This window comes from Ptychodera flava, chromosome 9 (genome assembly GCF_041260155.1).
Source record: "Ptychodera flava strain L36383 chromosome 9, AS_Pfla_20210202, whole genome shotgun sequence".
Taxonomy (NCBI): Eukaryota; Metazoa; Hemichordata; class Enteropneusta; family Ptychoderidae; genus Ptychodera; species Ptychodera flava.
In genome coordinates this window covers 39,290,180-39,304,188 of record NC_091936.1, presented here as the reverse complement: position 1 = coordinate 39,304,188, position 14,009 = coordinate 39,290,180, and the positions used below count along the sequence as shown (strand labels likewise).

Here is a 14,009-nt window from a genome sequence, read left to right as displayed (position 1 = left end):
CATACTCATATATGTCCTAAGTACGGTAATAAAATTTTGAGTATCCAAAAGGATCTCTCTAGAGTCTGTAGCATGTCTACTCATATAAATACATATTTAACGCTACTAGTCATGTTCACATGTGTGGAGTTAACTTTAACAAATTGACCATTTAATTGTTGTTGCTGTCTGTGACTCAACATGCCACAGTTACTAAGCACAGCTATGCTAAGAGCTGGCTCTATAACAGCTACCCTTGCAGAAAATCTGAACCAAAAAATGCTGAAAATTGATAATTATAATTTGTTTAGCTCCTGTAATTGATTAGGCTATATGTGTTTTTAAATTTCTCTTGTCGGTTTGTTTTTTGCTTTTTAGGGACTGTACAAATTTATAGGGTTTGATTTTATGCTAAGTAAAGCAGTTAAAATGTTGGCACTATGTCATCTAAAGTGGTATTCTGTGTGTCATTGTGTGTGTACACAGTCCGCAGGGACAAGAAAATAAAAGTTGCTACAGAGTCTGAGAGAAAACAAAAAGTGGCCGCACTTGTCATATTGTTTTATTTTAAGGCCCAATTTTGTCAAGTGCACTCACTTATGAAAATGCAGTCAATGGCACCTGCCATGCATGGTCCTCATATTAAAACTTACCAGCAACATTAATTGAAATCCTTCAGTAAATGTTACATTCAGTGTCGAAATGATATGATATAAACAGCAATTCATCACAGCTATACCCAAAATGGAGTAAATGCTGTTTTCTAGTAATGAGAAATTATTGTGGTATAGTAACTTTGAATTACTGTCATAAAAGTGACTTCTGTTGTCATGTATACCAGGAGTGTCATCTAGCATATACTGGTATCTTGTCATAGTATGCGCCTCGAAAGTGAAAGACTTAAACTATTGCCCAGACTTTCCTGAATGAAACTTTCAAACATACTCTTTCAAAATCACGAATAAAAATTGTTGGTCACCGTGCAAAGTTTGGAACTAGCAAAACAAGTTACCAAACATTTTGTGATATTTGAAATTCAAAATGGCTGCCATCCCTGTGTTAACTCTATGGGGAAAAATTCAATTTTGGATTTTCTAAAAACTAAGATGGTGCACAGGTTTGGTAGAGTAATCATGGACAGTGAAGGTTTTTCTTTCTCCAAGAGCTTTAAAATGAGTCCCCACAAGTGGTAGATCAGAAAAGAATTGTAGAAATTTGAGTCCAAACATCCGCTCTGGAGGCACATGTACTTGTCTCAGATTAATCACTGCTTAGTGACAGAGCACCAGGCTATCTTGTCAGAACAACAACACATTCATGGTTGCGAGACTGACCATGAATTCTTTAATCTTCAAAATCAACCTTTGCTTACTTATTTGTTGTAATTTTTTATGTGTTATAATTTTTATCTGGGTTATAATTTGTGTAGATTCATGTGATTAAAAGGCTGTAGTCATAAATTGAACAGTATAATATTATAGTAACAGGAACCAGTCCTGTTATGAAACTCCATGCATGACCTTTAATAATGGCAATTATATAATGTTACTTTCACTACATTATCAGGGATACGGTACATCTAATTTGCATCACAAAAGTCAATTTGCTGTAGCCTAACCAAACATGTTTTGTCTGCAGGTATAAAATCAAGAGACAATAATGAATTTGTTCAATTTCTTTGGTAATCTTTGTTAATCAATGTATTAATGGGTTGAATGATTGTGAATAAAGTGTTCTCTCTCACAAATTTGAAATTTTTCTCCCACAGTACTAAGAACACAATCCTCAAGAAATATGACGGCAGATTCAAAGACATATTCCAGGAAATATATGACAAGTAAGTTGTTTCTTGTGCAAACTTCACTGGAATATGAGGAATACTGCCCTTAAAGACTCAACATTGCTTTGTGTTTAAAGATGGACTCTTTTTCCTTTGCGTCTTCTTGTTTGTGTGTGTTTGTTTTGTACTTAATGACACTGCTTTTTCTGCAGTTTTTGTTTTTTAAACCGTTTCAAAGGTAATTAAATAAATAAATAAATTCACACAGTGAGTGTCAGTGTTCCCGCTAATTGCGCAGTGTCTCCGACTGCTCTTGCAGTGAAATTTCATGTTTTGCGCAACTTTAGTCTCAGTCATTTCAATCGGTATTAGTTTTGGAAACGATAAGGGGCAACATCAAAAGTTCAACATAATAAATCTAACTTAATTGCTTAAGTTTGGCCTCAGGACCCCCCCCCCCCCCCCCCCCCCCCTCTAACTTAACTGACCTAAAATTGAAAAACATTGCGGACTCATACCCTGTACTAATTCTTTCAAACGACGTACCAATGTACCATTGAATTAAATAAAAATTGAAAACCATTATAAAGTAACAAAAATACGGGTGACTGGATCGGTTTTAGCGTACAAAAAAAAAACAGCCTTGAAATCGTAAAATTTGCCAAAAAGACGTTAAATCGTTTTTGACTGCACAGAAATTAATTTGGCCAAAAACCCCCCACCCCCAAACTTAAGCAATTAAGTTTTTTTTTCAAACATCGATCTTTTGACGTCGCCCCTAACTCAGGGCAAAATGTGCGATCTCAGCGTAGATTTTAATTCCGCGTTTCGAGTTTAGCGCCCGTTGGCGGCGCAGTTGCCACCAACGTTCATTGTACGTTGTGACGTACAGAGAAAACGAACAAAAGGGTGAACTCAGCAGTTTCCGTTTAAACAAAATTTATTACGAAAACAAAACTAATTGCTAAGTCAGGGACAGAGTACAAGCTTTAAAAGTGTACAGACTACTTATCTTAGCTGGGACGGCAAAGCTCCAGTCTCAGAGTTGTAACAGTCAGTCGGATGAATGAACAGTCCTTTGGCTTGCAGGCTTGAAGCTGCACAAAGTCCACAGTATAAATCCAGCGTTGACAGTGAAGGTCTTGAAAAGTCTTGAGAATGACTACTGCTGGAGTTTAGTAACACACAAGAGACACGATCCCAAAGGTCTGACTGGAAGCTGTGCACGTCCCTTTTATAAAGGCATATAAGAACAATCTAGAACTTTTATTGACATGCTAATTACTGTTCTAAAATTATCTCCCTTACACAACTAATCAACTTTCCAGAACATTCCAAACATGACTAATTGAATATAAGGTTGTGAGGTCATTAAGGGCAGTGACCTTGAGAATATTCTAGACTAATTGAACTCAGGTCATGATGAGTGTGGGGTAAATGACCTACATAACACACCCCCTCTTCAAAAAAAGAAAATTTTCAAAGAAAAATCTTTCTTTTACAAATGTACTCTTGAAAAGGATTTAAGTACTCAAATTTGTTTTACTCTAAAGTAAAGTTTCTTGAAAGTGAACAACAATAAAATCTAAATACGAGAGAGACAGTCTGCAATTAAATGTCTCTGCCTTTGATATGTCTAATGTCAAGATTAAACTCCTGTAACATTAAACTCCATCTCAGCAATCTCTGATTTTTGCCTTTAAATTTCTGCAGAAAAACAAGAGGGTTGTGATCAATATAAACCACTATTGGCTGATTTGAAGAAGTAACATAAACTTCAAAATGCTGTAAAGCTAATATCAAAGATAAACACTCTTTTTCAATTGTAGAGTAGTTTCTCTGAGATTTGCTAAATTTGTGTGAAAAGTAGCAAACAGGATGTCCCATGACTATCTTCTTGCAATTTGTTGTTGGAAAACTTGAAATGGCACTGAATTTGGCATAAAGTATGCACGGCAAAGTCCGGTTATTTTTACTGAGTTCGATAAAGTCATTGTTCGGCAAATACTTGGCTTCCTCCTGGAGATATTCCGCTTTCGCAGGATTCAGTCCGTCTGGATGTTGTTCCACTGGATTACTGTCGCAGACATCTTCGTTGTGGTAGATGATGTTTGTCCTCGTTGGAACATCTTGGAACAAATGTTCATGGATTGGTTCTTTCAGCTGTTGTTGGTGTTCTGGCTGGAGGTGTGCCAACTTTGTAGACTCCAGCTTCTCCAGGATTTCTGAGTTCTGAAGCTTGACCGAGCCCAGCTTTGAGTTTAGAGTATTTTCACTCAAGTCAGTTTCAGTATCACTATCTTCATAATGGTTTGAACTGACTGCACTGACAGGCTGAGTTATAGTAGGATTATCCCTATCCAAATATGGCTTAAGCATATTTATGTGACATAGCTGTTTTGTTTTCGCCTGTCAGGTGTTATTATGATGTAATTTAAATCACTCAATTTCTTATCAATTAGGTATGGCCCAAAGTAACGAGCATGGAGTGGTTTGCCAGGAATTGGAAGTAGAACAAGAACTTTTTGACCTGGTTCAAACTTCCGTTTTGAGGTGTTTTTATCGTATTTGGTTTTCACTGACTGCTGAGATGACTCAAGATTTTCTCTGGCTAATTCACATGCTTTAGAGAGTTTTGTACGAAAATCTGACACATATTGCAAAATATTCAGACAATCATCATCGTCTGATAGGAATTTCTCTTTACGAACTTAAGTGGGCCACGGACTGTATGTCCAAATACAAGCTCAAATGGGCTAAAACCAAGAGACTCCTGAATTGACTCTCTAACAGCAAAGAGCAGAAAATGAATTCCTTCATCCCACTGCTTCTCTGTGTCAAAACAGTAGGTCCTAATCATGTTTTTCAAAGTTTGATGAAATCGCTCAAGAGCACCCTGACTTTCTGGATGATAGGCGGATGACCTATACTGTTTAATGCCTAGCTGATCCATTACTTGTTGAAAAATTCCAGACATAAAGTTGGAGCCTTGATCGGACTGGACACATTTAGGGAGGCCAAATAAGTGAAAAATTTGACTAAAGCTCTCACTATAGTCTTTGTCTTTATGTTTCTCAGTGGTATGGCTTCTGGGAACCGAGTTGATGTACACATAATTGTCAACATGTCTCATTTCCTGATCTTGTTTTTGGTAGGGGCCCAACACAGTCTATTAGAATCCTACTAAATGGTTCTTGAAATGCAGGAATTGGCTGTAAAGGGGCCTTTGGAATGGTCTGATTCGGCTTTCCTACCATTTGACATGTGTGACAAGTTTTACAGAAATGTGCTACGTCCTGCCTGAGATTAGGCCAATAAAAGTGACTGAGAATTTTGTGATAAGTTTTCCTGACTCCTAAGTGACCAGCCCAGGGCGTTTCATGGGCCAGGCGCAATATTTCAGCACGATAGGGCTTTTGGAATCACAATTTGATGTTTTATAGCCCAATCGTCATCAACCAAAACATCTGGAGGTCTCCATTTACGCATGAGAATACCAGATTTTGTATAATAGGAAACAGAGCTATCTGAAGTTTTACCTTCATCATCTACCCTGTCAAACAAAGACAAAATATCTGGGTCTTTGTGTTGTTCTGCAATGAGATTTGATCTAGAAAATGTCTGACTTTGGTCAGCAGAAGTTTTACTGGAAGTTTCAAATCCACGAGGGATAACGGAATGGTCCGTGTCAAACACCTGACTGAGAAAGGTGTCATTTAAGTCAACATCTGTGACATTATTTTTGAGAGTATTTTGATTCTCAGAAGTTTTCTTTGACATGGCTCGAGTAATTGCACGCGAAGGGAAAAGGCGGGAATGTCTTCCTCTATTGGCTCTGGATTTTGATCTAAACTAGGATTATCAGTCACAAGTGGATTAGTAATGACCTTGTCCCCAGCAAGGTCGTTTCCAAGAAGAAGGTGAATCCCTTCAAAAGGCAAAAAAGGCCTAATACCTAAAGCCACAGGTCCAGAAACAAAGTCCGAAGACAAATAGACATTATGGAGAGGAACAGGAATGTAGTCATTACAATCTACCCCCTTAATAAGAACTTTAGAACCTGAAAATGACTTTTCAGAAAACGGCAGGGTATCTGCCAACAAAAGAGACTGGGAAGCCCCGGTATCTCTTAAAATTTTGACAGGGGTAGCAGAAGAGAAATCACTAGAAAGTGATATAAAACCATTATGAATAAATGGCTCGAAAATACCCTAATGCTATCTTGAGAAGAATTGACCTTGACCTATTAATTGGGGATAAGAGGGGTTTAACCTCAGAAAATGTGTTGTACACATTATTAGACTCTAATTGAGTTGATGAAGAAATAAAGCCGGTGGGCTTAGATCCACTTTGACCACTTTGACCTTCACGTTTTCTTTTCAACTTGAAACACTCTGACATTAAATGGCCGTCTTTCTTGCAATAATTACAAGAAAGTGTACCAAACTGTTTGTCAGAAGGAGATTGAGACTTGGGATCTGATGATGTGGGAGTGTTACTTGAACTCTGTGAACTGTTGTCATTTGATTTCCTACTGTCCTTTGAGAAATTCTTGGATGAAAAGGAGGAGTTAAATTTACCTGCATTGTTTCTGTATGAAAAGGACTGGGATGGTTTGCTGAGAAATGAAGATTTGTGGGTCAATGAATAATCATCGGCCAAACGTGCAGCAACCTCTAATGTATCTGCCTTTGTTCATTGATAAATGTCTTGATGTCACTCCGGATGCACCTTTTAAATTCCTCAATCAAAACAAGTTGTCGTAATTTGTCATAATTCTGACTGACCTTTTCAGAAGAACACCAACGATCAAACAGTTGTTCTTTTGTTCGAGCAAATTCAACGTAAGTTTGATCTTTCACCTTCTCACAATCCCTAAATTTCTGACGGTAAGCTTCAGGCACCAATCATAGCCCTTGAGAATTAATTCCTTTACAGAATCATAATTTGAAGCCTGCTCTACTGACAACTGAATGTAAATTTCTCTGGCTTTACCCACCAAAGCACTCTGCAAAAGCATAGACCAGGACTCCTTAGGCCAGTTCAGACTCTGAGCAATTTTCTCAAAATGAAGGAAATATTTATCAACATCCTTTTCTTGGAAAGGGGGAACTAACCTGAAATGCTTAGTGATGTCAAACTTGTCTGAAGGGAAGAATTTTCCTGACTGTCCAAGCTCTAAACGTTTTATTTCTAACTGCAGTCGGTGTTCTGCTAATTCTCTTTCCTTTTCTTTTTCCTCTCTTTCTTTCTCCCTTTGTCTTTCTTCCATTTGTAATTCTTTTCTTTCATTTCCAATTCCCTCTCTTTCTGTCTTTCTTCCATTTCTAACTGCATTTGTATTTTTTCTTTTTCTAATGCCTGTCTCTCTTTTCCATTTGTAATTCTTTTTCTTTCATTTGTAATTCTTTTTCTTTTTCTAATGCCAATTTTTTTAGCTTGAAATCTGCCTGTATTTCTAATTCCAATTTTTTGAGTTCGAAGGAAGACTCAGGCTCATAATCTTTTAAGGCAGACTCCTCAAATGGCCAGAATTAACTAAATGTTTTGCAATCTTGAACTGTATTTCTCGCTTGCGCATAGATCTTTTGACATCTACTTTAAGGAAATTGGCCAGTGCTATGAGGTTGTCTTTTCTGAGGGAATTAAATGTGTCCTGATCAAGGTCATCCATAAATTCGTCTGGCTTGAATTCCGCCATGATTGAATTTTGCTGAGTTCACAGTATACAGTAGTTTTGAAAAGGCTGTCAAAATGTTGTCAAACGGCTCAAAATATTCGTATCCCGGACGAGCCCCCAATTTGTTACGTGCAGAGAAAACGAACAAAAGGGTGAACTCAGCAGTTTCCGTTTAAACAAAATTTATTACGAAAACAAAACTAATTGCTAAGTCAGGGACAGAGTACAAGCTTTAAAAGTGTACAGACTACTTATCTTAGCTGGGACGGCAAAGCTCCAGTCTCAGAGTTGTAACAGTCAGTCGGATGAATGAACAGTCCTTTGGCTTGCAGGCTTGAAGCTGCACAAAGTCCACAGTATAAATCCAGCGTTGACAGTGAAGGTCTTGAAAAGTCTTGAGAATGACTACTGCTGGAGTTTAGTAACACACAAGAGACACGATCCCAAAAGTCTGACTGGAAGCTGTGCACGTCCCTTTTATAAAGGCATATAAGAACAATCTAGAACTTTTATTGACATGCTAATTACTGTTCTAAAATTATCTCCCTTACACAACTAATCAACTTTCCAGAACATTCCAAACATGACTAATTGAATATAAGGTTGTGAGGTCATTAAGGGCAGTGACCTTGAGAATATTCTAGACTAATTGAACTCAGGTCATGATGAGTGTGGGGTAAATGACCTACGTTCATTGTACGTTGTGACGTACCTCAATAAATTAGCATATACATGAACGGACCCAGCTGTGAGGCAATCAGGCATATCTCAAGTTGCGCACCCTCTCAAAACCTTAGAGGGAACACTGGTGAGTGTGTTATGGTTCGTGTCCATTTCATGATGTGACATACTCATGGAAAATACTCTTTCAAACTTTGGATTAACTGTACTTAAAAACAGGTTGTGAATTTTGAACATGCTGAAACCAATATAAACATCCACAGAATATAGCAGTTGTGCTTCCAGTGATGAGGAAAAAGGCAATTTATAGCTCTAACATGTACCTTTATGTTAGAATTTTTCATATTTCAAGGATACAAGCTATATATCATGAATGTTTGGTTAAAATTTACTTTGAGTATTCATGTCGTGACAACAGGCACAAATATTACAAAGTGATATAGGAAAGTTGTGATCAAAGAAGGGATATTCATAAACACTTGGACAATTAACAAACTTGTTGATTCAATTGCAGGGAATACAAAGAGCAGTTTGAAGCCAAGAATCTGTGGTACGAACACAGATTAATTGACGACATGGTTGCGTATGCCATGAAATCAGAAGGTGGCTTTGTGTGGGCGTGTAAGAACTACGACGGTGATGTTCAGTCTGATTCAGTTGCTCAGGGTAAGTAATAGATTTCTTCTCCTATTCGATCCAATCTACAGAAACCAAGCAGGCCTTTGTCTAGGGGTTTTAATTTGATAAAACTGCAACATCTGTCTCAGAAGGTTGTTTCTTACTTTACTTTGAAAAAGCAAGATTATAAAACAGTACATTAACAGGCCTGATAAATGAGTTATTGAGTTGAACACTGAACACAGCATCCCAATATTCCTTAATTCACAGATGCCACCCTTGGTTACAAGTGAGATTGTGTTGATATCTGCTGGACTGCGTTTTTAACATGTTATGCTTTGGTAATACTGGCAATTAGGTTTGAAGCTCAATTATCTATTTTTTTTTCCAAATTTTGCTTTAATTATTACCAATAATGATTTGCACCAATACCTACAGGATATGGTTCACTTGGTATGATGACAAGTGTGTTGATCTGTCCTGATGGCAAGACAGTGGAGGCTGAAGCAGCACACGGCACCGTTACAAGACACTATAGGTTCCATCAACAAGGGAAGGAAACATCAACAAACTCAATCGGTGAGATTTCTCATGTCTTAATCAATGCCAAGTCAGTGTATTTTGTTCAGGATGGTGAACAAGTAGAGGTTGCCAGAGTCCCAAAGTCATGTAACTTGCCAATCTCCACACAGAGATTGAAGCGCAGTTGGGCAGCAGCGCGGCGTGGATAATTCGAACCAAGCTAGAGGGTCTCCGAGTCGTTGACCGCGCACCCCACCAATCTCTGCTGCAGACAAATTTAAATATTCCAAACTTGGACTTCTTTCAGTCCTGCGCGCGCCCAACTGGCTAAAGAAACGTGGTGGAAATAGTAAACAGATAGGAGCAATCCAGCTAGAGATCGCACTTTCCGCACACTGGTAAAAATAATACATTAATATACTAATAAAAATAATAAATAATCTGCTAAAACTTTGGCAATCGCGTCTGCAAAGCTGACAGCTGTTGGGGCATACATTTTGAATCATCAATTTACATCCCTTTAACCTAGAGCAAGGTCTATGTTTTGCAAGTGTTCACGGAAACGAGGATTGATATTGAAACTAGTGTTCTATTCATTTATCTAATTTTTTTGGTTCGAAGTATTATATATAAAAAAGACAGAAAATTTATATTATGGAAAACGCGCAATACCCAAAAAGTTGGTGAAAACCGTCGCCTGTGGCAGAGATTAGTGTGGCTACTGCTGAGACTCCCCAGCTATAGATTGTAATTTTCCACGGCTACAATCTCTGTACGGAGATTGGTAACTTGCATCCATCCCAACAAACCAAGGCAATCACATCAGGGGACAGTAGAAATGTTGTGAGGGTTCCCAAACCATTTAGATGTGTTTGCTGACATTTAATGCAATCTAAATATGCCCAAATATGGTCAAAGGGGCGTTCCTTGTATTCAAAATGGCCATGTGAGGGTGCTGTTTTCAAAAAGCAGCCATCCGCTTAAAATCTGTGATTGTTAGATTATCTGTTTCCATGGTAACTGTGGCAAAATTAGAACAGGTGACAGTATACATGTACCTTTAAAGGGACAACAATGATAGCTCGGACAATATTTTCATCATCTCAACTCGATTCAAATTCGTGATTATAAACTCCTTGAAGATAGGTTTGTCCTGTGTAAACTTGGTACTACCATGTGAATGATTGCCACATTCTCATGTTTGTTGGTCATAGTAAATACCAGCACTTATCATCTGAACTTTGTTGCAAATGTTTCCAGAGTGCAACACAATATTGAGCAGAGAATGGAGAGAAATGTTGATGATAGAAATACAAAAACAAAGTCAACAAAACCGATAGAACACGTTCGTATGGATCTTGCAATACTATGAAACGAAGTTTCACACCTGTTTGCATATGTTAACAAATGTACAATTTTCCCCATCACCAAATCATCAGACAGTTCCATTTTCTACTCAATGTCAAATCTGCAGCTTCCATCTTTGCGTGGACACGGGGACTTGCTCACAGAGCCAAACTCGACAAGAACGAAGCCCTGGCTAAATTCTGTACAAACCTTGAAGCCACTTGTATAGAGACTATTGAAGCAGGTTTTATGACTAAGGACTTGGCAGCTTGCATCAAAGGATTACCAAAGTAAGTCTACAGCTCTCATTTACATCTGTGAAGTACCGCTGTATTTCTTATGATTGAAATATTATGTGCTCAAGGTCATTTAGCACTGACCTAAACTACAACTTGCTTGGTGAAAATTCAATGCGGAAGATTAAATTAGATATTTTTTTATACCTCGTCAAACTTTTGTCATCATGCAGATGTGAGAGATTTCTCAGTCCTTCAAAAATGACAGACTCCATTGGTTTACTGGTACATGGGTGTCCATTTTCAGTACCATGTGACAAATTTTTATGGATATGTGCCATAGCAAGAAGGGTGTTAAAGAACAAAGTGAAATGATCTCACTATAATTATCGCTGAGTTCTCCTTGAAAAGGAGCCCGTAGCTGTAACTGTTGATGATTTGTTTCACTATTTTTGGTTTCAATGTCAACCCCAGTTTCTTGTTCTATTCCTTTTAAAGCATGTTGAGATACACAGTATTCAGCTTGTCAACACAGCCTGTACACTTACTGCATTGATCACAGGGGACTCGAACTTCTTGTTTATTTGTGTCTGTGTTTGTTTGTGTGTATGTGTTTGTGTTTATTTATTTGTTATTTTTAATAAAATAACAGCAAAAAGCTGTTTTGTTAATATTTGTCAATAAAGAGCAGTTTATTTATTTATTTGCATGTTTGTTTGTTTGTTTGTTTGTTGATATTTATTTCCGATGGTTAGGGTTAGGATTAGGCTTAAGTTAGGGTTAGGGTTAGGGTTAGACTTATTCACTCCATCTGAATATATAGAGGGAGTGAATAAGTCTAACCCTAACCCTAACTTAAGCCTAACCCTAACCATCGGAAATACATATCAACAAACAAACAAACAAATAAATAAATAAACTGCTCTTTATTGACAAATATTAACAAAACAGCTTTTTGCTGTTATTTTATTAAAAATAACAAATAAACAAACACAAACACATACACACAAACAAACACAGACACAAATAAACAAGAAGTTCCAGTCCCCTGTGCATTGATATAGTGGAAAAGTGAATTCTGGTCCAGATTAGAATTCAAATATAAACAATAAAAGTGCACCTTACATGCATAGACACTTTGTTGACAAACTAAATAGCAGGTGTTTCAAGAATAATTAGCAGTTGACATGCAAACCAAAAATAGTGAAATAATCGTCAAAAGTTACAGCTACTGGATCTTTATTTATGTGGTCAAATTGTGTCTTCAGTGTACACTAAGTTTGTATGACTTTTCTTCTCTTTGCAGTGTTACACGCTCTGATTACCTGAATACTTTTGAATTCCTGGACAAAATTGGAGAAAACTTGAAAAACAAGATGAGCAAACTCTGATTCCATTTGAACAATAAAAGAAGAATGCCGGCAAAGTCAACATTAACACTTTTATGAATTTTTTATTCACATTGTTATTGTTAGTGTTTTGTTAGTAAAATTTTCAGTATTATTTTTGGTCATAATTAGGGGTAAAACTTGAAAGGGACGTCAAGAACTAACTCATCAATTTACATTGAAATATGGCTAAGTTTTTTCATTTTGGTAATTTTAATATTTTAAGGTCATGAGTTTTGTAATATTTGACATTTCAAATGTGAAGGCCACATTTGTAGAGATGAACTATTCCAGTTTTCAAGAAAAAGGTTCTCCCTTCTGAATGTATCTACATTGTATTTATAACTTGTACTGAATAGGAAAGATGGAGTACCAACATCAATGCTGGTATTAAAATACTACTGAAGTGTCTTAACTCATTCTGAACACATGAACTTGATCAGTTGTCTTCAATGCAGCTGAAGTGTTGACACCAAAAGCTCCCTCAACATGACAAGGTTATTGTTGTAACGTGAGCTGTAATGGGGCCAGCATTTTGATTATGGGATAGATTGTGTCAGGTCAAGGGTTTGGGATGCGGCTTCTATAGAGTGCTATGTTAATAATTGACTCTGTTCCTTGGCTTGGTCGATGGATCACAAAAGCACTACAGAAGGCAAGTACTACATGCATTGTAATCTTCATACAATTCAAAGTCTCTTGGCCTACTTATTAATGCTGTAGAATTTCAGACCATACTGTGCATTGTTCAGTCAATCCACATAATTTCCTTTCATAAATCAAAAATAACAGCTCCATCTATGTATGAAACTGAAATGATGCTGTCAACCCTGAAAAGTTATCACATTTCATCAGGAATGCAGATCCCTTTAATACAGGAAGAAATTAAACTCATTATTTTAACACTGTCAGTCCCTTGGAGAATATTTAGAAGTACCACAAGCAATACAAACTTTCTTAAAGCATCAGTCAATTGATATCAACAGTTCACGATAATGATATCAAGAGAAAGTTCATGTTTAGAAAAGTTATAAATCACAAAGTTTTATAGTCTGTGCAAGAACATCAAATACAAATTTCTTTTCTGCCACAAAACTGTTTGTTCGTAATATTCCTCTGGCATTTCTGAAGCAATAGCACAACTTTTCTCTGTAATACTGCCAATTTAGCGTCAGTGAATTTTAACACATTTTCCCACAACAAAGGGTACAGATTTTATGTAAAAATGTGCTATTTTCAACCATCAATTTGCAAGCTTTCATGCAGAATAATACAGTATCAGTATTACAACGCTTTTTGATGAGCAACAACTTTCTGACTTTGTCATCAAAATTGAGATACAGAGTTTGAATGTCAATATACAGCATTGAACTTGGCATTCTTTTTACATCATAACAGGAGCCATCTTGCTAATCTTGTAACATAAAAGTCACACAATTCTCATTTTTGTTGTCGGTTCACTGATGGCATTGTGCATTCCATTATCTGCCGTTATGGATAGGTGGCATATACAGAAATACAGCATTTAATTTTTTCAGTCATGAGAGATTTTTAAAAAATTTTCAGTGCAATGATTTCTGGGAAAAAAAGTTTCTAACATCAGAGGAATAAGCAATCTTTTGGTCTTTGAATTGAAGTATTTTTTGTTTTTACAGAGGAAAATGTAAATGTGAATAGTTTTTTTTTTAGTATTTGTATGTACACCCAACACTTTGAGGTGTTCTAGAATGTACAGTAGCAGATGGAATACAGAACAAAATAAAATGAAATATTAATTA

General features: G+C 36.8%; 1 protein-coding gene across 2 annotated transcripts in view; it reads left to right on the top strand.

Annotated features, from left to right (window-relative positions):
- Window positions 1-14,009, top strand: part of LOC139140942 (isocitrate dehydrogenase [NADP] cytoplasmic-like) — a 27,012-nt gene extending 13,003 nt beyond the window's left edge. For both annotated transcript variants that reach the window (XM_070710448.1, XM_070710447.1), the window contains exons 7-11: window positions 1,748-1,816; window positions 8,635-8,786; window positions 9,177-9,317; window positions 10,735-10,897; window positions 12,150-14,009. In XM_070710448.1, the coding sequence (XP_070566549.1) occupies window positions 1,748-1,816; window positions 8,635-8,786; window positions 9,177-9,317; window positions 10,735-10,897; window positions 12,150-12,234 (610 nt within the window). In that variant the 3' untranslated portion in view covers window positions 12,235-14,009. The remainder of the gene's footprint in view (window positions 1-1,747; window positions 1,817-8,634; window positions 8,787-9,176; window positions 9,318-10,734; window positions 10,898-12,149) is intronic.